The sequence below is a fragment of the Xenopus laevis genome, chromosome 3L (assembly GCF_017654675.1).
Source record: "Xenopus laevis strain J_2021 chromosome 3L, Xenopus_laevis_v10.1, whole genome shotgun sequence".
Classification (NCBI taxonomy): Eukaryota; Metazoa; Chordata; class Amphibia; order Anura; family Pipidae; genus Xenopus; species Xenopus laevis.
The window spans coordinates 138010836-138035764 of record NC_054375.1 but is presented as its reverse complement, the minus strand read 5'-3'; the positions used below and the strand labels follow the sequence as shown (position 1 = coordinate 138035764).

General features: G+C 40.7%; 1 protein-coding gene across 2 annotated transcripts in view; it reads right to left on the bottom strand.

Moving 5' to 3' along the window:
* Positions 1 to 23998, bottom strand: part of bmp1.L (bone morphogenetic protein 1 L homeolog) — a 57243-nt gene extending 33245 nt beyond the window's left edge. The window contains exons 1-5 of one of the 2 annotated variants that reach the window (XM_018250790.2): positions 23713 to 23998; positions 18496 to 18591; positions 840 to 995; positions 430 to 547; positions 112 to 290 (exon numbers count right to left, since the gene is read on the bottom strand). In XM_018250790.2, coding sequence (XP_018106279.1) covers positions 112 to 290; positions 430 to 547; positions 840 to 995; positions 18496 to 18591; positions 23713 to 23863 — 700 coding nt within the window. In that variant the 5' untranslated portion in view covers positions 23864 to 23998. 2 annotated transcript variants of the gene reach the window in all.
* Between the last annotated feature and the right edge of the window lie 931 nt (positions 23999 to 24929).

The window sequence follows — 24929 nt, the reverse complement described above, 5'->3', positions numbered from 1 at the left end:
AAATCAGCCTCCCCCCTGAGGTTTCTCCTATCAGAAGGGAATCTCCTAAGATCAACCGGTTCCATTTACCCAAGCTCCCAAATTTCTTCTAACACAACCCTTAACAAGTACCCGGTTGAATATTCTCCCTGATGATGGACACATGATCGTCCCGGTCAGGCCTTGTGTGTTCGTGCCAGAATCCTATCACGTGACCCAACTCGTGAACAACAATGCCAAATTTGTCACAGTTTTTGCCAATAGATATGGCTTGCGGGCCACCACCACGTCGGCCCACGTAAGAGCAGCATCTGCAGAGAATGGACAAAATATGATTATTTATGGAAGAGAAGATGAGTATATACAGTCAAGGGTGGAGAAGACTGGGCTTATGAAGTATATCCAAGGAGAACATCAAACATGGGGACTGCTTTTGTGGTTTGTATTTACCCGCATGGTCTGTATGTAAAAATAATGTAACTGTCCTCATCTGTCCTCTCCAGGAAAGTAACACACGTGTGCTTCTCCCAGTGGCGCATTGCTTGCCGGAATATTGCCCTCTGACTGCCTGTGACAGATTGGGTGGGGAGAATAGGCCAGAAAGGAAACACAATGGTGCGATATGAAGTAAGGATTAAAATGAAGGGTAACAAAAAGTAAAGAAAAAAAAAGAAAACAGAGTGGGAAATAAAGAGCAACAAACATGGTAGAGAAACCAAGTTTTAGAGGAGATTGGGAAATGATAGAGAAGTAGAATGGAAAGAGAACAGGAATGGGATTGACTTGGCCTCACCATAATAAACTGGCCTAGGAAACTGTTGACATGACAATGTTTCTTGGACCACTAGCTTCCAACTCACCACTGAAATTTCCACTAATTACATAAGGAATGACCCCATCTGGCCAAACCCTCTCAGGCCGGGATGTCGCAGCTCTTCTTTCTCGAGAACGCCGTCTTTCCTTCCGTGTGCGCCTGCCTCTTTGTGGCCTGGAGCTGTTGGATGCAGCACCTGAGACTGGGGCGACAGCAAGAAAGAGGCAGGTTAAGTTTGTTTCTTTGTGACTAAAGAGACGGATGTGCACTACAAACTGTCATTTTAATTTATTACCCTAGCAACCAGGCAGCAGTGTCAGAAAAGCAAGAAAAGCTACTTAAAAAAAGAACAATAAAAGTGAACTTTCACTGCTCATTTTATTGCTGTTACTGGGGTTAGTGATCCTGACAACCCAAATGGATTCTCAGTTGCAGGCTGGATAAATGTTCAGCTCCGGCAGAATTCCTGTTATACAGAATGCTCGGGACCTGGGGTTTTCCAGATAAGGGATCTCCATAATTTGGATATTAATCCCTTAAATTTACTAGAAAATTGTGTAAACATTAAATAAACCCAATAGGCTGCTTTTGCTTCCAATAAGAATTATTTATTCTCCTCGTTGTAATCTGATCGTTGGACCCAGAGGCCCACGATCGTATCAGCCAGATATCGCCCACCTCAAGGTGTGCATATCAGGTAGAAATACACTCATTTGGCGACTTTGCCAAACTAGCGGATGTCTGTATGTATGGCCCGCTTTAATTTGGATCAAGTACAAGGTACTGTTTTACTATTACAAAGAAAAAGGAATCCATTTAGTGAAAAATTGGATTATTTGGATAAAATGGAGTCTACAGGAGATGGCTTTCTGGATAATGAGTTTCCAGATGGATCCCATGCCTGTAATTATTGCAGTGCTAAATTGCATAGTTAAATTCTGCTTCAATACTCGTTCTCCATGATTTTTAACTGCCCCTATGGAAGCCTGTCAGTTACAGCCTGCTGATTGGCCAAATAATGGAGGGGACTACAGAATATTGCTTATAATACATGAGATATATCACAGTTCATAACTTTATTTCAGAATGGAGGAGAAGGAGGCAAGAAATCCTGTAACATAAATAAGGGTTGGAAACAAATGAGCAAAAGCCATGCAATAGACTTTCTGCTGATGTTGCGAATCACACGGATGCACAAATGTCTGCGTTTGCACTTCCCTATCATTCTCCCGTGACCCGTCTTATCAGGGCAGGATTTTGGACACAGAACACTCTGTCCAGGAAAGCACCAGGAATCAATATGTGCATATCTACCTTCAGGGGTGATCCTGGCCCCTCCGCCGCCTGAAGCAGCAGCAGTTGCTGCTGCCCCCCCCCTCCCCAGGAAATTCACTCTTAAAGTACTAGTAGCAGCATTTTTGCTGCCCCTGGTACCTATTGGGGCGCTGCCGCCTGAGACGACAGCCTCAACTCGCCTCATTGGCGAAGAACCCCTGTCTACCTTGGACATACCAGGAGCCTTCTTTCCAAGAAGCTTCATTTATTTTTAGCAGCTATGATATGGGATTCAAAAAGATATAAACTGCATCGCTTAGCTCAATATATATATACGAAAACTTGCTTGAAGCCGGCACAGCACGTATAAAGGTTAAGTGTGCCTGGGTGCAAAATGCAAACAATAAGTTAACTGTGCCAAATAAGGCATGCACTCACAGGTCTTATCCAAGGTGAAAAAATGGTGTTTATTCAGCAAAAAACTGCAAACGTTTCGGCTTTCACTTTAAGAAAGGCTAGAGGGCTAGCAGAAATGTCAGCTACTTTTTTGTTTAAATAAACGTCTCTTTTTTCATCCTTAAGACCTGAGAGTGCTCTCCTTTTTCTGTGGATATATATATATATATATATATATATATATATATAGATATATATAGATATATATATAGATATATATAGATATATATATATATATAGCTAAGTGATGTAGTTTATTCTCTTTTTGAATATATTAATATATATATATATATATATACACATATATATATATATATATATATATATATATATATATATATATATATATATATATATATATATATATATATATATATATATATATATATATATATATATAGCAGTCCAGTGAAAGCACTCACGGTTTTATTAGTGCATGGTGCATCTCAACGCGTTTTTTAAAAAAATTTTTTTTATATAACACGAGATGTATATAGGCCTTGATACGGCTTTACAATATAGTGATTTTTAATAGTTACTTAATGATTACAGGTAAATTCTTGTTTATATATATTATAATGAGAATTGGGTGATACTCTTAATTTATATATATGTGGTGTTTTAAATATTTATTTAATTACTGACATGTTGATTGGATATGAGGGTGATATAATGGTTTGCTTCACTTCCTGTTTCTATCCTGATGACGGCTCTCTGCGAGTCGAAATGCGCTGAGATGCACCATGCACTAATAAAAATATTTTGATATAACCCTGAAGGGTCATTGCTGTGAGTGCTTTCACTGGACTGCTATTCATGAATTTGGTTAGCACCCGGCCATTTAACTACAGGAATGGTGAGTGACGATTTATTCTATATATATATATATATATATATATATATATATATATATATATATATATATATATATATATATATATATATATATATATATATATATATATAATTTCCTGCAGGCAGCCGCACTCGGATCCGGATTTTTGTAAATGTGGGTGCTGGTTCAAATATTATGTACAAATTTCTCATAGAGCCGCACACCATTTTCTTCTTCGTGAATCAAGTGATATTTATTTGCATAGATTTGTTATAGATATATATTATATGGATGCAGCAGGCATTTTGGTCAGTAGCACCGGCAGCCATTGGTGGAAAATCACGGGAGGTAAACTATCTGGTTTTTGAAGAAACACCACAAGGGAACTATCACGTAAACAAACATATATTATAGGTGTCATCTCATGGAAATAAGAAAAACATGAATGAACTTGCATGCAATGGTTAATTCCATGCATTTTGCAGAACACTATTTTTTGGACAACTGTTACACTGGAATTCTGGAAAAAATGCTGCATTGGGGGAAAATAAACAGGAGTCATCATTTACAAGAGTAGCTGCAAAATTCCATGTTTTTGGCACATTTGCAACCTGCTCTGTAATTTCCATCTCAGATACTCATCTTTGCACCAGTAGCGCAACCTGGGCCCTCTGCCGCCCCCCCCTCATATGGCAGCATTCCGGCGTGCATCTTTATTATGTCTCTGGTGGACCTCAAGGGGGGTGCAGGACCAGGTGCGATTGCGCTTCCAGCACCCTAGTAGTTACGCCACTGCTTTGCATTCCAGAACAGAATTGTGCCCCACCAGATATGTTGCACTGCAATATCAGTACGGGGATGTCAGGTGGTGTGTTGTCCAACTGATGCAAAGATCTGGTTGTTTGAAGGGGAATGGGGAGATTTGTCGCACGAGATAAATTTGCGCTACTGCAGATGACAAATCTCCTAAAAACCGGCAATAATTGAAATGGCTGGTGGTAAAACCTACATGTAGTGAAGTAGCATGAAGTTTCCTTGTGAGGCAACGTTTGGATGACTTCATAAAAGAAATGAATCGTAGCTTTTGCCACCAGCAATTTCTATTATTGCCAGCGGAGAAGAATTTTTGGGAAATCTGTCTACCCGCAGTAGCGAAAATATATTCTGGGTGACAAATCTCCCCATCTCCCATTATCCTTAAAGGGGAACTATTGCAAAAATTAAAATGTAATACTTTATCATACTGAAATAAGAAACTTTCTAAATATAATCAATTAAATATTATGTAATGTTTCTGAAATAATCAAGTTTGTCCCTGTCTCAGCATCTGTTTCTCTTCATTCTCTCTTCATGCAGCAGTTGGGTGTCAGATGAATGATCCAATATATCTATAGGGGGCTCCCTTTCCTAGCAGATGTATTAGAGCTCACTCCAATAACTGATTCCAGTACAAACAAAATTTTACTAGAGTGAGCTCTAATACATCTTCAAGGTAAAAGTAGTGCACCTATAAGATATATTGGATCTAACTATCAATGAATATCTGACACCCAACTGCTGCATGAAGACAGAATGAAGAGAAACAGATACTGAGAGAGGGATAGTGAACATAAACTTGATTATCTCAGAAACGCTACAGAATATTTAATTGATTGTATTTAGAAAGTTTATTACTTCAGTATGATGAAGCTTGTATTAAATTTTCATTTTAATGATACTTCCCCTTTAATGGGATCTGCTACCTTTGTACAGCGTGCAGTCTGTAAAGAGCCCAAATGGGTGCTGAATATAATATTTCTATAAAATTAAAAAGAAAATTGAAGTCATTCAGGGCTAACTTTCCTGTGAAATCTGTGCCTGCCGTCTATGGGGCATCAGTAGCCTTAGGCATAGTTATAACAGGCCCTACAAAGACCAACATACAATCAAAGAAGGAGGGGCAACTGATGTTCTTGCACCTCCCCCTTCTGGTTATGTAACCCCCACCCCTAGTGGGAGCCCCTCAGCTTGTATTCTAGTCTCACCTTTCTCTCTCCCTGGTTACAGTTCCAGGGAAAATGAATTCAGTGCGTGATTGTGGAGGATTGAGGTGGAATTCCAATGGAATGTATTTATAGAAGTAAAAAGAGAAGTGTTCTTGGGTTCTGCTTCCCAGAGGTAGTTATTAGCAAAGACTAGTTATTACCTTGCAATGTGTCTGGCCTGCCAAGTATTACTGAACCAAGCGCTGGAGATTTAATAGCCTCGGGCAGTGATGCTATCATTTTATAAGATGAACCTGGGGCTTTTATTTCAGAAACCTCCAGACCCAATACTTCAACTCCGATGCCTGAATCTGCACCGAGGGGTAAATAAAAAGCTAGGGGGGAGGAGGGTTTGCTTCTCCTTTAAGTCTCATTGAACATCATTTAAACATTAAATAAACCCAATAGGCTGATTTTACTTCCAATAAGGATCAATTATATATTAGTTTTGATCAAGTGCAAATCACGGTTTTATTATTACAGAGAAAAACTAAATATTTTTTAAAAATGTGGATTATTTGGATAAAATTGAGTCCATGGGAGGCAGCCTTTCTGAAATTCAGAGCTTTCTGGATAACTGTTTTCCAGATAATGGATCCCATACGTGTAGCATTATGGGAACTAGCATTTACAATGGCACTATAATAGGTATCAGATGAAAGACAGATTTTGAGTTGACGTCATCAATAAAACATGGTGACCATTACCTGGGTAGCTTCTCTCTGGAGAACGCAGCATCTCATCAGTATTCTAAAACATTATTAGTTCAGATTGGTGTGTTCGCAAAAAGTGCTTAAAAGCCATAAAAACAGCTTATATTGCAGTCCTCCTGCAGAAGGACAGTTTTGGAAGTTTGTAGTGGAAAGGACACAGCTATGTAGGACCATAAATTCTGAGTCCATGCAAACAAGAGAGCAAAATGCTCTAAAGGCCCCATACACCGGCTGATAAAAGCTGCCGACAGACCGAGTCTGCAGCTTATTGGCCCAAGTGTAGGGCCCTCCGAGGGGCTTTCCTGATCGATATCTGCCCAAAAGTCGGCCAGGTGTCGACCGGACAGGGTAAAAAATCCTGACGCATCGCAGCCGCATCTGTTCGTTGATACGGTCCTGCGATCCAACTGCCAATATAGCCTCCATTCTGATCCAATCTTTGGGCCCTAGGGCCCACAATCGGATCAACCCGAAATCGCCCATCTCAATGTGGGCACATAGGGGGGGAGAGATCCGCTCATTTGGTGACATCGGCAAACGAGCGGACCTCCCTGTGTATGGCCACCTTAATTTATATTAGCCTGAAATACTGTCCACAGAGCAACAATTTGAGTTAACTTGATTTTTTTCCAGGCACGGTTGAGAAAATACAAAGTTACTAATACTAGTATACAGTTTGTATAGGGACAGCCTATTGGAGTCAAAAGATCTTTTTACCCATTCAAACTGCAGGCAGCTTTTTTATTTATGGGTCATCTAAATAGGATTTACATTGGCAAAAGCTTAAACTTGACAGACGTATATGATTTCTTTTGCTTTTTTCAACCTCAGCTACTTCGTATTTTTTAACTACGTAAAAAAATACCGGCCTTCCTATATATTTTGATTTTTTCCTAATAGAGATCTGCCATAAATCTTCAGGTTTCGTATTCAAAATCATATGATCCAAACGTGATCTGTGGCCTCGAGTCAGGACACGCAGGCTGAGCGCCACTATTTTAGCCAACTGGACAAGTTCCACAATCTAATTATATTCCTCCAGTCTACGTTGGCTCACAAAAGGCTAATAGACAAGAGTTGTCAAGCTGTTTATGTCCTTAACTGACTCAAAACATCAGAGGCCCGCAGCATCTTTACACTTTAGGTGCCCACCCATTCACATTAAAGCACTGCTGGTAAATTCCCTAACTCCGGATCTAAGCAGCCACCCACTCCTATTTACTCTGCACTCACACAAGATGTCTCTTGGTTCTCCTGCCTTGGCCAACATATCTGATTTACACTCAGACTGTTCTAAACAGCTCCTCTCTTATTATCATTATCCTCATCAACACCACCATACCCCACAGCTCTTTATATAATTCACATCATTCCCTGTCCCAATGGAGCTTACAATCCAAGTTCCTTATCACCCCAACACATACAAGGGTCCCATTATATCAGCAGCAGCCGATTCCTGTGAGCAAGTTTTATCCCTCATTCTTTCAATCACATTTGTCCCCCATTATAAAGCAAGCACTTGCTCACTGAACATGAAAATGTTTGAAGATGCCCAAAATTCTGCATTATTATACCCTTGATTTATGGGGGGCCAACATTGTCTACAGTACTGCACATAAGGGAATGCTCTTACGGGGGTGGGTGGGAAAGGTGAGACACAGGGTACAGTACAGATATAGGATCTTTTATTCGGAAACCCGAGATCTAGAAAACTCAGAATTACAGGAAGTCCATAGACTCCATTTTATCCAAATAATTTAAATTTAAAAAAAAGATTCCCTTTTTCTCTGTAATAATATAACAGTACTTTATACAGGTATGTAATCCGTTATCTGGAAACCCACTATCCAGAAAGCTCAGAATTATGGAAAGGCTGTCTCCCATAGACTCCATTTTATCCATATAGGCCAAATTTGTAAAAATGATTTCCTTTTTCTCTGTAATAATACAACGGTTGCTTGTACTTGATCCCAACTGAGATATAATTATTTCTTATTGGAAGCAAAACCAGAATATTGAGTTTATTTAATGTTACATGATTTTCTAGTAGACTCAAGGTATGAGTATCCAAATCACAGAAAGATCCCTTATCCAGAAAATCCCATATCCTGAGATTTTTGGATAACAGGTCCCATACCTGTACTTGATTCCAACTAAGTTATAATCAATCCTTATTGGAGGCAAAATAATATGATTTTAGTAGATTTAAGGTATGGAGATCCAAATTATGGAAAATGAGTCCTTTGATGTTTCTCTGGTCTGTTCTAAGCAGTGTCATCGCTTTCCTTTTCTCAGTAATGTAATTTTCTACCGGCTGTGTCCAGCCAGCCGAAATCAACAGCAGATGGAACAGTTGTTGCAGATTCATTATATTAGTGTAAAAACTGCTAATGGAGTGAAAAAGAAATAAAAAAAAGAAATATAAAACTGTAAAAGAGCCTTCATTTGTTTCCAGGGTTTATATCTCCTTTAAAACTTTATGAGCTGGAGGAAAGTTGGATATAGAGCAAAAATGAATTCATTGAATAGTTTTCTGCTCTGGTGACTTGTTTTAAGAGTTCAGAAAGAGAAAGATTTAGGCCACATGGGTATCATGGCTGAAGTAGGTGGATCTTAAAGCAGAATTTTCCATTGGCGGAGATGCACAGGCCAGTAAGTGGAAAGTAAAGGATGGGTGGAATAACCAATTTATAAGAGACTATCTTTTTATAATTGTGTCCCATGGAAGTGTGAGCATATGTGAGGTCAGTGTAAATACATATTTAAACCATGAGTAAGTACCGGGCAGCTGACCAAGGGCAATGAGTGGATAAGATATGAGGGTATTCAATCACAAGGACGGGCGGATAGATATGAGGAAGAGTTATTGTTAGGAAGTGCTTATTGGGGTGGATGAATTAAGTGGAGGAGAAAATGTAAAAGTTTTTGCAGAGAGAGAGAGCCAAATTATGGAAAGACCCCATATCCTTATATAGCAAATACATGTACAGTCCTGTGGGAACAGTCTAATATAGCTGTATAAGGGGTCACTGTGACCTCTACATCTGTACTTCATCTTCTCTTTTGAGAATATGATTTAGAGCCCCAGTCAATAGACTTATTTCAGAAAGTTCTTTGTCTTCCAGCTTTAACTTTGACTGAACAGGTGGATTCTCCTTCCTTTCCGAAAAATAAATCATTCTTAGATAAAAGGAAAGTATTTAGTAATGAAGTCAGGCTATAAGAAGGCTTTAAGGCAAACAATATGAGCAATTGTTGGAACTATGGCTGAATGACTGATACACCAATGTTTTTCCTATATCTGTTACCTTATGAGGTAAGGGCAGGGGCATCACTACAGAGGAAGCAGACCCTGAGGTTGCAGGGGGGACCGGTATTTTAGAGAGCCCAGTGAAGCCATCACTAATGATTAATTTTAATATTTCATGGTACGAAAAATCAACATACCAATATTTTGAGGCCCTGCAGGGGGGACCAGGGTTGTAGAGGGCCCAGTGAATCAATGCCAATATATCATGGTACAAAAAGTCAACATACCGATATGTTGGGGCCCTGCATGGAGGCCCAGGGTTGTAGAGGGCCCAGTGAAGCCATCACTAATGATCAATGTCAATATATCATGATACAAAAAGTCAACATACCAATATGTTGGGGCCCTGCAGTGGGGGGCAGTGTTGCAGAGGGCCCAGTGAAGTAATCACTAATGATTCATTTCAATATATTATGATACAAAAAGTCAACATACCAATATTTTGGGGCCCTACAGGGGGGCCCGGTGTTTTAGAGGGCCCAGTGAAGCCATCACTAATGATCAATTTCAATATATCATGATACAAAAAGTCAACATACCAATATTTTGGGGCCCTCAAATTTGTTGTGGGGCCCAGTAACATCTAGTTATGCAACCAGCTAAGGGGAACCCCTGGTCAAAGGCTGAACCTCGAAAAGGGTTTTAAATTGAAAAATTCCAACAAGCACCGTCTTGGATGAAGGATTCCTGGCAGCACTAGAAGCCAACCGTTGACTAAAGTGTTATTACATTTAATAGGACAAATTACTCTTGAAAACATCCTGTTTAGAGAATTGCATTACATAATTCAGTCAGTAGGATAAAGTCAGTAGGAAAGACTGATGGGGGATTAACATGGGATGTCATGACACAGCCGATGAGATTCCTTGAGTCCGAGATTTAATGAGTTTTTCCCCCCCTACATGTTTTTGTGCTTCCGATCAGCCTCCTACATTCACAGTAGATTAGCCTTGTTTATTAGCAGGATCTTTGAAAAGAGTTCAGTTCTGGTAAAATAATTATCCCATTTCTGCCAGGGGCGGTTGCATAAGGAGATCACGTAACAGAAGGAAAGGAAAACAGGGAGTCAGGTCAAAAGGAAAAGGTACTGTGCAGGGATGAGTTTGAAGTCCTTAAGGGTTTAAGGAAAGCACTCAAAGTAATAATAATATTATTATTCTCTTGTCTAGATACACAGTATATCCATAGATGCCATTTTAAGCAAAGAATTCTAATGATTAAAAATAAATTCCCCTTTCTCTGTAATAATACACTAGTACCTTGAACTTGATCCTAAGTTACATAAAACACATATTGGTAACAAAACAATCCTATTGGGTTTATCAAATGAGGAAATGATTTTAAGCAAACTTAAGGTATGGAGATCCAGATTATGGGAAAAGTTCCCTTATCCGGAAAAACCCCAGGTCCTGAGCATTCCAGAAACCAACTCTGCGGAGCCAAGCACTGAGCCCTTGATAAACAGCATAAGGAGTTTTAAACACAGGAGGGAAATCACAGGGTTTAATCTATATAACAGTTGTGCAAATGTTTCCAGCACCAAATGGCCATACACACTTCTTGTGCCAGGGCAAGATTTTGGCACAATACAGCATTTTCTCTGCACTTTCCCCAGAATTCTTCAGATATCCATCTGCCTCTTCAGGACTGTGTCAAAGGAAATGTTAACCCTAAAACAATATTGTGCCTAATCAATGTTCCCTCAGGGATCCCCAACCTTTTTCATCTGTGAGCAACATTCAGAAGTAAAAGGAATTGGGGAGCAACACTAGCATGAAAAATTTTCTTGGGGTGCCAAGTAAGTTCTGTGATTGGCCATTTGGTAGCCCCTATGTGGATTGTCAACCTACATTGAGGCTCTGTTTGGCAGTACATCTTGATTTTATGCAAAACTTGTCTCCAAGCCTGAAATTCAAACATCCAAGGGGTTGGAAAGCAACATGTTGCTCACAAACTACTGGTTGGGGATCACTGCTCGAAGGTATGCGCCCGTGCACACAAATATTGAGGCCAGCGCTCACAAAATATTGTGCTGCGCACAAAGAATGTTGTGTGAAAGCACTAAATTTTGTATTCATTCTAACCTGAGCACGCAGGTTAAACCGTGCGCACAAAATAATTTTTTGAGCACATACCGAGAAGGAATTAGAGGGAACATTGTGCCTAATAAAAAAGTCATTCTGAGCAACAATCCAATAAATGTTCTACACAATGGGGTTCGGTCGGACACCAGGAAAAAACCCGGTGAGCCCCGCCAACCCAGATCTGCTCCCTAGGAGCTGCACCCTTACCTTCCCCTGGCCCCCACTGTGGTTGCAACAGGTGCAGAGAGGGGTTGCAGCTGGGACAGGGGGCCCAGGGGCAAAGAAGGGTTGCAGCTGGGCGGGGGGTCCAGGGGTGGAGGAGGGTTTTGGTTGGATTGGGGGGCCCAGGGACAGAGGGGAATTGCGGCTGGGACAGGGGGCCCAAGGATGGAGGAGGTTGCAGCTGGGATGGAGGCCCAGGGGCAGAGGGAGTTGCGACTGGGGTGTGGGGCCCAGGGGTGGAGGAGGGTTGTGGCTGGGACAGTTGGACCTGGGACGGAAGGGGATTGTGACTGGGAAAGGGGGCCCAGGGGCAGAGGAGGTTGCGGTTGCAGCAGGAGGGGTTGCAGCTAGGGCTGGGAGCCCAAGGATGAAGGAGGTTGCAGCTGGAATGGGGGCCCAGGGGTGGATGAGGGTTGTTGTTGCTGGGATAGAGGGGCCAGGGGCAGAGGAGGTTGTGGTTGGAGCAGGGGGGCACAGGGGTGTGTGCGCAGGCCCTTGCGGTCACCCCCAGGTCCGACACTGGTCAGAACCACCATAACAGAGATTAGAAAGGAACAGACAGATACTGCTTTCAATAACAGTTGCTGTATATTTACAAGTTACTATGAAGGACATAGAAAGGACAAGAAAAGGTAGAGTCACATGGCAGGGCCAAGTTGCTTGAAATCTCCCCAGTGATACTAGTCGCTTACTTCAGACCCTGAGTAAGTGTTTCTCTTCTTTCAAAAAAACAACAGCCTGTGGTACTTTTCTTCTCTATATATAATATTCTTCACTGCCCTGGCTGAGAGCATGTGTAAAATTTAATGGGACAATGGAACAGTATGGTGGCCTGGCACTGAAAAGTACCCCAGGGTGGTGCATTTTAAAAGAAGAGAAGCTGTCTAGCAGCTAGGATGACTGGGGCTGTGTAACAACTTGGCCTCAACACTTTTGACCTTTAAAAATGTTTATAATCTGAGAAATTAAATTTTCTTTCATTTGGCAATATTTTATTTTTGGTTGTATATCCCCTTTAGTGTAACTGTGCATTCCAGCACCATACCAGGCAAAGCACCAGCAGCTGCCGAGAGGAATCATGACTCCCAGACTGAATAAATGTGTATCTAGTGATGGAGCACTTGTTTGCTGTAGGAACAGGTCCGAGGGATTTACAGAGCACCAGTCTGACATATTTATTTATTTGTGTTTAGATGTATTTCAGGGTTATGCCTAAACATAGGAAAAGTTTGCAACAACCCTGTATCCCATAGCAACAAATAAGCAGTTGCTTTTTTCTGAAATCGCACAATTAGAAAAAGAAACAATACAAGTAAATCTCTAATTGGTGACTGTAGTTTACTGTAGGTTTCAGCTTTATATGATAAATGAGAACTCACTAGACCTGTCTCTGCTTCATCCCCCTTGTATAGGAAGTCATAGAAAAACCTTTGATAGACACTTTTCTTACTTTATAAATATCATGATTGACATCTAGATATGCAGCCCGTCACCTACTATTTGGTACTGTGCTTATCTATTAAACATGATATGATATTATGGGAGGCCCATTTATTAACACTCTCATTTGGGTGGTTTTAGAGTTTTTTTTCAAATCTACGATTAAAGTCTTATTTCTGTAAAATCGCGGATGGCTTATCATTTATTAAAAGATTCGAATGTAAAAAAAAGCACGGACAAAAAAAAAAAAAAAAAGGCTGAATGATGTACAAAATTTTTTTTAAAAAAAAAATTTGAGTTTTTCAAACAATTACTAGAGAAAAAAAACCCTGAAAACAAGTCGAAATGGCTGAAAAAAAATGTGCATTAGGATCAGTGCAGCTGCCACCAGTGGCGTAACTAGATATTACTGGGCCTCACAGCAAATTATTTTTCAGGCCCCCAAAAAATTTAGAGGTTGACTTGTTTCTCCAATATTTATTGAAATTGTATATGAATTAGGGCCGCGTGGGGCCCCTATACCTCCTGGGCCCCCCTGCAGCCGCAGGGTCTGCTTCCTCTATAGTTACACCCCTGGCTGCCACTGACTTCTATAGGACCTTGACTGCTCTTACTTGTCAAAGTTTTTTATTAAGAGTTTTTTTGTGGTGTATATACTTTATAAATTTCTCATTTTTAGTTTTAGAGAAATTGAAAAAAAAAACACATTTTTAGATAAAAATTTTGATTGGTGAAAATAAATGGAATGTTAGTTAGTGTAATTAATGATGGAGCAAACTCTCCAGGGCCAATTTACATAGCAGCCACTTAAATCTTGGCATCCATTTTTAAGCTTGTAGCACTTGTACATTAAATATAAACAGGCCCAGATTTGTGGCGAGAGGCCACAAAGGTCTGGTCCTAGGGCGAAAAATGATTAGGGATGGCATGTCGCCCAGCCGCTTTATGAGGTGCATGTGCGCTCGTGGGAGGGGAAAGTGAGGGTGGGGACTAGGACTGTGCAGCCTAGGGCGCCCACCCGGGAAATCTGGCCCTGAATTTATAAATCATGGTAGTCAGTTTGCCTATAGTGTATATAGTGCAACATATAATAAAACATTCCATTATTAGTTACCAGGACTGTGAGCCTATAAACAAACATGGCACCCTAATCAGATGTTCACCATTGGCTGGTGCAGGAAAACTAACAAGAACGCAAAGGTCTGAGTGCACTGGTTAATCCAGAAATAAAAGCATACCAGTTAAAATGAATGGGGGGCAGGTTCAGACTGGTCCAGAGGGACACTGGGGAAACTCACAAACTGGAGAGCTGCTGAATAAAAAGCTAAATAAATCAAAAGTTACATTAAAGGTGAACAAGCTCTTTAAAGGCAGCTGTAATAATTGATACAATAGTTGCTAATAGTGATGGGCGAAAAAATTTGCGGAACTCGCGCGGAAAAAAAATTTGGGTGATCGTCGGAAAAGTCGCTCACGTGAAAACCTTTGCATGTCAACACTATTTGGATGCCCATTGACTAAAACGCCGGCGGCAAAATATATGCAAATTGACGCAGGTGTCAATATTTGAGTTTCGTTCATTTTTCTGCGTTTCACAAATTTTGAGCGAAGATTTTCGGCGATGAGAAACGGGAGAAATTCGCCCATCACTAGTTACTAATATTCCACAGATGCTGCTGATAAATGTATCAACTAATGTAGAAAATTGTAACAGTTCAACACTGAGCTGCCTGACAAACATCAGCGACAGGGACATTCAACTTTAAGCTTCAATTTTGTAAAAAAAAAAAAAATGGAAAGCAATAGAAAAAAAAAAAAAAAGGACTTTCTGGTGAACAATCTGAAGACAACTGAACTAAAAAAAATGTTTGGAAGGTGAACAACCCCTTTAAAAGTACAAAAGACTGTACCCAGATGACCAACCAGTGTTGGGACTACCTCCATGTCAAAGGATTCTTAAAAGGGCTGAGGAAAACTTCAGATCACACGTTTTTTTTGTTTTCTCTCTGAACCTGGTGCCTGTCTCCAGAAATGTAGAGCTAGTACTGAGAAGAAGACATGTGAAGTCAATATAAAGTGGTCTGTAACAACAGAGAGCTGACAATCAGGGGCAGATTCATCAAGGGTCGAAGTGAAAATTCAAATTTTCATGTTTTTTAAAAAATTCAAACTCGATTTACGAGATTTATCATACGCTGGCCCTTTAAGAACTCAAATTTGACTACTCGCCACCTAAAATCTTCCGACTTGATGTTTTAGTCAATGGAAGACGTCCTGAGATCAATTTGGAGTTGTTTGCGGCCTTTCTGACATTCAAGTTTTTTTCGGAGAAAATTCGATTCGAAATCGGTTTTCAGGTCAATCTTATTCACCCGAGTTTGGAAAATTCTATTATTTAAATAAATTTCGATTGGTCGAAATTCGAGTTCATGGGAGCTGTTAAAAACTCACATGAACTCGAAATTCGATCTTTGATAAATGTGCATCTCAGTGTTGGTGGCCTTGTTAAAGTTGCCAAAAAAAAGGTGACGTTAACATACCAACAAGAGGGAAACTGGGCTAAAGGTGGCCATACACGGAGAGTTCGCTCGTTTGGCAATGTCGCCAAACGAGTGGATCTCTCCCCAATATGCCCACCTTGAGGTGGGCAATATCAGGCTGATCCGATCGTGGGCCCTAGGGCCCAACGATCGGCTCCTAACGATGGCTAACGGGCGGTCGGATTGCGGGACCGCATCAACGAACAGATGCGGCCGCGATCTGTCGGGATTTTTAGTCCCGTCCGATTGACATCTGCCCGACTTTCGGCCAGATATCGATCGGGGAAGCCCGTCGGAGGGTCCCATACACGGGCCAATAAGCTGCCAACTCGGTGTGTCTGCAGATTTTATCGGCCCGTGTATGGCCACCTAAAAAATAGGCTGAAAAAGGGATGATTGCACATTATAGCTTGGTAGCATCGTAACTAAAGAACTGTCAAAAATAATAGGGATGGAGTGAATCCAGGATTTGGCTGAATCCTCAGTGCTTTGCTGAACAGAAATAAAATCCTTGAAGTCATGTGACTTTAAAGCACTCAACAACTCAAGGCAGTAATGCCTATTACCATCATGTTGCCCACCATTCTTAAACTGGCCATACACCTTTAGAATCACTCAATTTGACAAGGTCACAAAATGAGCAAATCTCTCCCAGATATGCCAACCTTGGACAATACTGGGCTGATCATAGTAAAAGTTAAGGCAAGCTGTTGGGGGAGAAGGGCATCAACCAGTCAACGCAGTTATTGCCCCAAAAGGAAAATTAAACTTGCCCAATTGAGATCTGCCCTATTTTGGGCCAAATATCAATTGTGACATTGGCAGGCCTAATACACGGGTCAATAATTCCCATTCCTTTCAGACTGAGTCAGCAGGACAATGGGCATCTCATGATGGATAGTGGCTTCTTGGGCAAGACAGAGGCTGTGTTTTTTCATTTTTTAACCTTTTTATGACAAGTTAACTGGCAGGACACAGATAGGAACCTTGACAATGGAGCTGATGGGTGTATTTGCAAGACATTAGCATTTCTATGAATGCGGCCGAGCTCATTTTCTGGGAAGTAAAGGATTTTTTGCGAAGGTCTCACAGCCGCCTAACATATGTTTTAACCGTTTATCACTAACGTTTATCTAAACAATTCTAGCATGTTAAGTGCAATGATGGTTACCAATAAATGCACAATCTGTTTATTATTGCTAAAAACAGCCATCGTTTATGTAAATGGATGGTATGTATGGATAGTCCGTACACTCAGACAGCTCCATAGCCTTACTGTTTATCTTCTCTCTATAAATAGATTTATACTGTGTACTCCTACAGTGATATACCTGAATATATGTGTGTATGTATATATATATATATATATATATATATATATATATATATATATATATATATATATATATATATATATATATATATATATATATATATAAAGGATGCACCGAATCCACTATTTTGGATTTGGGCGAACCCCCCCTTCTGGAAAGATTCGGCCGAATACCGAACTGAATCCAAATCCTAATTTGCATATGTAAATAAGGGGTGGGAAACGGAAAACTTTTTTTACTTTCTTGTTTTGTGACAAAAAGTCACACGATTCCCCTCCCAGTCCCTAATTTGCATATGCATATTCGGGCAGGCAAAAGGATTCAGCCGAACCGTATCCTGGATTCGGTACATCCCTAATATATATATATATATATATATATATATATATATATATATATATATATATATATATATATATATATATATATATATATGCGTATATATATGTGTATATATATATATATATATATATATATATGTATATATATATATATATATATATATATATATATCTCGCATGTACACAAAGCAGGCACTTAGCATCCATGTCTGTATTCAATTCAATGTAATCAGAACCTGACTTCCAAGGGGATTCACCAAAACAGGAAACAAAGCAAAACAGGAAGAGAATGTGGGGTATATGCTGGAGAAAGGTGGCGCAGAGAGATAAGGGCCTAGAAGGCCAAGCACAGCAGAAAAGTCAAAGCTATGTTTAGGAAGACAAAGCAAGTGCTTGAGATGCAAAAGTCAGATGTGTACGTTAATTTGTAGACAGAGAGGACTGGATGAGTCTGGGATAAAAACAAGAGAGCAGAGCAGTGTCTGGAGATGCCTCCTACTTCAGTTATTTAACCCTTTGGCGGAAAGTCAGCTCAGCAGCTGTCAGAGCGTCTGTGCCAAGAACAGGACATCAGCAGTATAAAACTGGTAATATCTTTTAAAAAAAAAAAAGAAATAGAAAATCAATGTAAATTGCAAATTCTCAAAAAAGAGACATTTTTGAAGGGGTCTAGATCCCCTTTAACATTTTTGTCCACATAACAGAAAACAATAAGTAAGACAAGGGGCTCGTGAGGCCCCTTGTATTACTTATTGTTTTCTGTTATGTGGATAACCCTAAATAGAATCGGGATTCGTTTAACACAGGGGATAAAATAAAGGGAAGAGCGAGTGAATAATATGTTAAAGGGACTGTATTCCCTCTTGCAAGTTATAAAATGAGCAGTGGCGTAAGTAGATGTTACTGGGCCCCACAGTGGCCCCAGAAACATTAGTAATTTGACCAATTCTATCAAGATATATTGAAATTGCTCATTAATTAGCACCTCATTGGACCCTCTACATTCCTGCGCCCCCTGCAACTGCAGGGTCTGCTTCCTATGTAGTTGCACCCCTGAAAACGAAAGACAATTTTGTATGGACACACAATTCAGTGGAAAGAGCTGCACAAAAGTCATTATGCCAGTACCTGTAGATATTGTGTGCTTTGTTAAATCTACTATTCGGGCAACTTTAAAATTTGCCAGGTCTTCTTCATCCAGAGCAATGTCCCCCCAGAAGGCAGCTGTAAGGAGAGAGAGCACAGTCAGTTACCTATAGAAGGATTATACCAATTTGGGCAAAGAATACTCCCTAAGACCACAAGTGAGTAGATGTCTCAAGTGGGAATAGACAGTAACAAGTCATGTTTATTTAATTTCTCATTAATCTCATTAACAGGGAGAACATCAATATGAAAAAGATAAGATTTTGAATCCTGAGTAAAGAAAGGTACCGAAACTCTAATGGTGAGTCAAACCAGTCCCCATTTCAGGGGCAGCCCCTTTGTCAGGTGAGAAAAGGTTTTCTTTACACAAGCGATTAAATATCTTATGCCAAGTGTAGGCTCATGGGCCTGATACTGTAAAAGAAGTAATGCTGGAAAATTTGGGGCTCTACTTATTAATAAGTAAACCTTAAAAATAAGTGAATGAAAATCTGATGAGGGTGCTATTCTAAGCACTTTTGCAATGTATATGCATTACTTTTTTTTTTTTTACAAAGATATTAAAGGATACATGTACTGTTAATATGAATGAATTTTGTTACAACAGCGCCACCTGCTGGTCATTTACTCACCAGTCTGACCACCAAGTAGTCAAGGAAGTTGTCAGGAGAAAGAAAAAGGCTGCTCTGATGTTCTTCTACTTAGGAAAGATTTGAGAAAGGTTTCTAATTTTATTCCCAACCAGAAGAACATCAGAGCAGCCTCTTCCTTTTTTCCTGACAACTTCCTTGTTGGTCAGAATGGTCAGAAAATGACCAGCAGGTGGCACTGTTGTAACAAAATTCATTTATATTAACAGTACATGTATCCTTTAATATCTTGGAATTAAAAAACAATGAATGTGCATTGCACCCTCGTCAATTTTACATTCATTTATTTTTAAAGTTTACTTATCCTTTAAGAGCTTCTGTTAACTGGAACATGACATTTATTCAGCAAACTGAAAACCTCCTTTTCTCAGAAGACAGCTTATAGATGGCGGAGTTTTGTATTTGGGTTTGTGTGGGTTGGATTCTTTAGGAACTGCTCTGCATCCCAAGGCCTGGGTGGTAACCATTGTGACAAGTTACATATATGAAAACCAAAATCGAGATCTCTCTCCCTGATATATGTACATAAGGCTTATAGTGAGACCAGAGAATGTATTAGGGATGTCCCAGGTAAGTATTAGAATAGATTGCTTATGCTAAAGCAGTCGCTGTGTGCTGGAGAACAGAGTCCGCAATGAAATCTGTAGACAGAGGGAGCTGTGTAAACTAATTTTCCCTCAAAATTCTTGCAGAGAGTACACAGACTGGATACACAAACACATGGCATGACACACAGACCCACTAACTACATACAGAAAGTTATAAATACACAATTCATAATTTGCGCATCGAGTAGCAGCCGACAGGCAACACAATAGTGAGAAACAAGCACTGCGAGTCCACAAGTCACACACACTGGCACATGTACAATCTGGGGCAACATCTGGTTCACATAAACAAAAATTAGGCACCCACTCAGCCGACACTTTTACTACCCACGGTGCAACACTGAAGCATCATGTTGCTCCTAGTGCGACACCTTACAGTGCACACAATGTGACATAAGTAAACAGTCTTTGTATACGTCTGTGCTTCTACACTGCCTTTTGGGGGCCATATTATAGGGCTCTGCAGCTGTGGCCACTTAAATAAAAATTGCACAAGTTTAAAGGGATTCTGTCATGATTTTTATGATGTTTTTATTTTTAAATTACACTGTTTGCACTGCAAATAATTCACTCTGCAATATAAAATGTCATTCCTGAACCAGCAAGTGTAATTTTTAGTTGTAATATTGGTGTGTAGGTGCATCTCAGGTCATTTTGCCTGGTCATGTGCTTTCAGAAAAAGCCAGCACTTTAGGATGGAACTGCTTTTCTGTTGTTTCTCCTACTCAATGTAACAATGTGTCTCAATGGGACCTGGATTTTACTATTGAGTGCTGTTCTTAGATCTACCAGGCAGCTGTTATCTTGTGTTAGGGAGCTGTTATCTGGTTACCTTCCCATTGTTCTGTTGTTAGGCTGCTGGGGGGGAGGGGTGCAGTACAGCAGTAAAGAGTGACTGAAGTTTATCAGAGCACAAGTTACATGACTGGGGCAGCTGGGTAACTGACAATAAGTCTAGCCCCATGTCAGATTTCAAAACTAAATACAAAACAATCTGTTTGCTCTTTTGAGAAATGGATTTCAGTGCAGAATTCTACTGGAACAGTACTATTAACTGATGCGCTTTTTAAGAAGAAAAAAAACATTTTCCCATGACAGTATCCCTTTAAAGGAGAAGGAAAGGCTTGGTGTACAGGCCCGGGGTTATACCAGTGAGCACCACGGAACGATCCACTTCGGTCTTATTCTTTCTTCAAATTTCCTGGGGCAAACGCATGCGCAGGTGAATGAAATCGAAGACTTTTTAGTTAAAGTTTGGCTTTTGTTCTACTGCGCATGCGCAGCCGCACAAAGACAGAGGAAGACGGAAAAGGATCGCTCCGTGGTGCTATAACCCTGAGCCGGTGCAGTTTTCTGCTGATAGTCAATACAATTATTCGAGGGTGCCTGACATTTGGCACCCCCAAGTGCACCAAGCCTTTCCTTCTCCTTTAAGATCAGGATTTAGTGTATTGCTTGCTATCTACTCTTGCACACCTTATGACTGAACTGCAGACCGGTTATACAGTTCATGCCAGTCTGCCCAGTGAACAGCACTACAGAAATTCCCAGTATCACATGGTGATGCCATTGCACACATCTTGCTTTTGCCCTCTTATCATGCAGGGAATTCTCTTTGGCAAGTTGGGAAGATGATGGCATGATGTACCAAGAAAAACATGGGAGAACTTTGTTCTCCGATTAAAAAATGAGCCCTTATTCATATGTAACATGCTAGGGGTCATTTACTATAAGGAAGATAGTGTGTAAAATGCAAAAAACAGGGTGCAATATGAACTTTTTTTGCACTTTGCCCATTGCCTTCCTTGCATGGAGAATTGCTACAGATCTCTGGGCTCTGTTTTGGCTGCTACCCCCTTCCATGAATACAATGAGGGGTGGGTGGAGGGAAGCACTCAGGTGACCCTCCCCTTTCATGCAATACCTGTCCCCTAACTTGCTTGTGTGTCACTCAGATGTGCAATTTAAGCAGGCGCTATAGGACGCAGGCTGGAAAGGACAGGGCTGACCTGTACCCCTTGATGCTGCACTGTGCACCCCATGTTGGATTTTTTTAAGGGGTGCACTCTTTGTGCTCTTGTCCTTCTTCCTGCAGAAAGTAACCCCTACTGTCTAAAATACACAGGCACAGTGACCTAGATATTCACACTACAGCACATGTTCACACTGAGATCATTTAAGACCCAGATGTGGGTGTCTAGTGCTGGGAACTGTCACACACACATAAGACAGGTCCATCTCCATTTTCAGCCATTATACCACCAATATATGTGGCCATATTATAATAACTAGGGTTGGTTGTCCATCAGTCGGATACTAAGAAGCCAGCTTTAGCTTTGAATATGGACCATGCAGTATAGCGGATCAGGGCAGGAGTTCAGCTCAGTACATCACCTTTCAGAAATGTGTGTGTGACCTGCAGCACCCTCGGGCATGCCCATATGTGTGTATTGTGTGCAGCTCATGAGTCACTGTGTGCGTGATTCACCGCTCCTCTGTATATAAATGAGTGTGTCAGGGAATGTGTGTGTCTGCGTGTCTGCCTTTGTGTTTATGTGGCACTGATTCTTCATGTGTGGGGAGGGAGGGGGGGAGAGAGAGAAAAGATGTCTATGTGTCAGTATACAACTTAGTGTAGGAGTGCGAGTGACAGCAGCGGTGTTAGTACAGAGATAAATGTGTGTTGGTAGGTACCCATGTGTATGGGCATCTATGCCAGCCGGTTCTGGTTAATTAAGAGCTTATGCTGTTCATCAGTATTCTTAACCCCTTTCTCCGGGGACTCAGTTTAAGTCAGTGTTGCGCCCAACTGGTTAAGGATCAGTGCCCTGACTTTACCAATACCCTTATGTAGCAGTACCCTGGGCTTTATTTTACAGCCCTCTAAGGGAGTAAAGAGAATACAACTCATGAGTAGATTTTCCAACATCAAAAGTGTTTTTATGCATTTCCACACAAACAAAGACCATGCTCAACACTTTCTTCCTTAGGCTGTCAGGGGGTGCTGGGATTTGTAGTTTTGCAGCAGCTACAGAGCCACCGTGGCAAATCCCTGTTGTTTTTGAGAAAGACAAATCCCATAAACTGTCAGATTGTATTTCCTGTAGTCTGTATGGCAATACCAACTTCCCCCCCCCCCTATAAATTTCCAACACCTCCCATCAAACCAATACAGCCGTTATACACACACAAATGCAAATCATCAGTACAACAATCATACCAGTAATAGACAAAGTTCACACACTCAGTGACATACACACATTGAGGGAGACCCACTAAACTGCCTAATGCTACAATGCACACACACTAAAGGTGGCCATAGACGTAGAGATCCACTTGTTTGGTGAAGTCGCCAAATGATCGGTTCTCTCCCCGATATGCCCAAAGAATGGATCAAAATAGATCCAATACGGGCGGTCGCATACACGCATAGATGCGGCCGCGATCCGACAGGATTTTTTAACCTGCCCGATTGAAATCTGCCCGACTTTCGGCCAGATATCGATCGGGGAAGCCCGTCGATTGGCCCCACACACGGGCCAATAAGCTGTCGACTCATTGTGTCTCCAGCTTTTATCGGCCCGTGTATGGGGGCCTTAAGACACACACACACTAGCAGGAATGTAGCACACAGCTGTAACAGATAACACAGGCATACTCCTGGCTCTTACAACCGCCACCACATAGATACAGAGTGATACTGAGTCGGAACTAACACAAAGTATTGAGCACAGTATATACCATCCCAACTGTCAAGGTGTATATACACACAGCAATGGACACTCTGATACACAAAAACACAGCTGCAAATAAAGTCTCAGCTGAACTGTCCAAAGTTCTCTCCCTTTTATCCCTTCCCCCTCCTCCCTCTGTCTCTCACACTCACACTATCCCTTCTTTCTTTCTCTCCCTCCCTCCTCCTCCTTTTCTTCCCCCCTTACCAGCTTTGCAGGGGTCTTTGTAATCTATGCTTTCTTCCACCACCTCCTCCAGATCATAGGAATAGTCCAGGAATTCCTGCCCCTGTCCAAGATGGAGCATCCCTGCAAGCAGTGCCCAGAGGAGCAAAGGGGGGCTACCTAACCAGGGCATCCTGGCTACTGCTCCTGCACAGCTATATCTGCCTGGGCTCTGGGCAGCCTATGCTCTCCTTCTCTCTTTCTCTTTTTTTTCTTTTTTTTTTTTTTGGGGATGTGATGTTTCAGGGAGGCGTGATTCTTTCGGATCAGCCCCCTACAGCCTGTGGGATATCATTGTGTCCCTGGGAAACAGCCAACCTGATGGGGAGGGGAAGAGGAGACTGGACTTTTTTTTACCCCTTTCAGAGAGTTATAGTAGTCCTTGGGGTGGGGGAAGCAATATCTGACTTCTTGCAAAATCTAGTTTGGGATATCCCTGGACATTAACAAGTATCTGATGGTAAGCACTGAGATCTCTTATCCATCCGGGCTGCTCCTTTTGCTCCGCTCTTAATACGGCAAATTCAGCACTAAACTGGATTAAAATATTAATTTACACCAGAAACTGATCTTATAACAAATTCCTAATTGTCTGATTGCCGCTCTGCTGAAGAATTTATTTTAAATGAAGTCAAAATTTGAGCTAACAAAATTTCAGCGTTTTAAAGGGAATTTCAACCCAAAAAATAATTTGCCTAATAAAAGAAAACTAAATTCTAAGCAACTTTGCAACATGCATTCATTACAATTTTCTATGGTTTTAAAGTTATACGTATATTCTATTCTATTTAAAGCAGTGTCTGTCCCTTTCTATTCTCTGTCCTGATGGCTCAGACGGTTGATACAATGTAAGACAAGGCAGCTGATTAACAGACCAGTCTTTACAACATTGTTTAAAAAGTAACAACCAGGAATTGAGCAAATTGTTTAGCAAATTGCCTATACAAATAACTTTATAAGCATTGAATTTTTTAAATAAACGTATATTGCAAACTTGTTTAGAATTATATATTTTTTTAATTAGGCAAATTCTAATTTTGGGGTTGACTTGCCCTTTAACTTAGTTTTTTCTAAATTCAATGTTATTAAGGACAACACCAGAAACCTCGACCCAATTATAAACCGTTGGAAGGAGTTTCTGACTGATTTTGAAATGGCATCCGAAAATGACAATTTATGGGCAAGGGGGGTACAAAAAT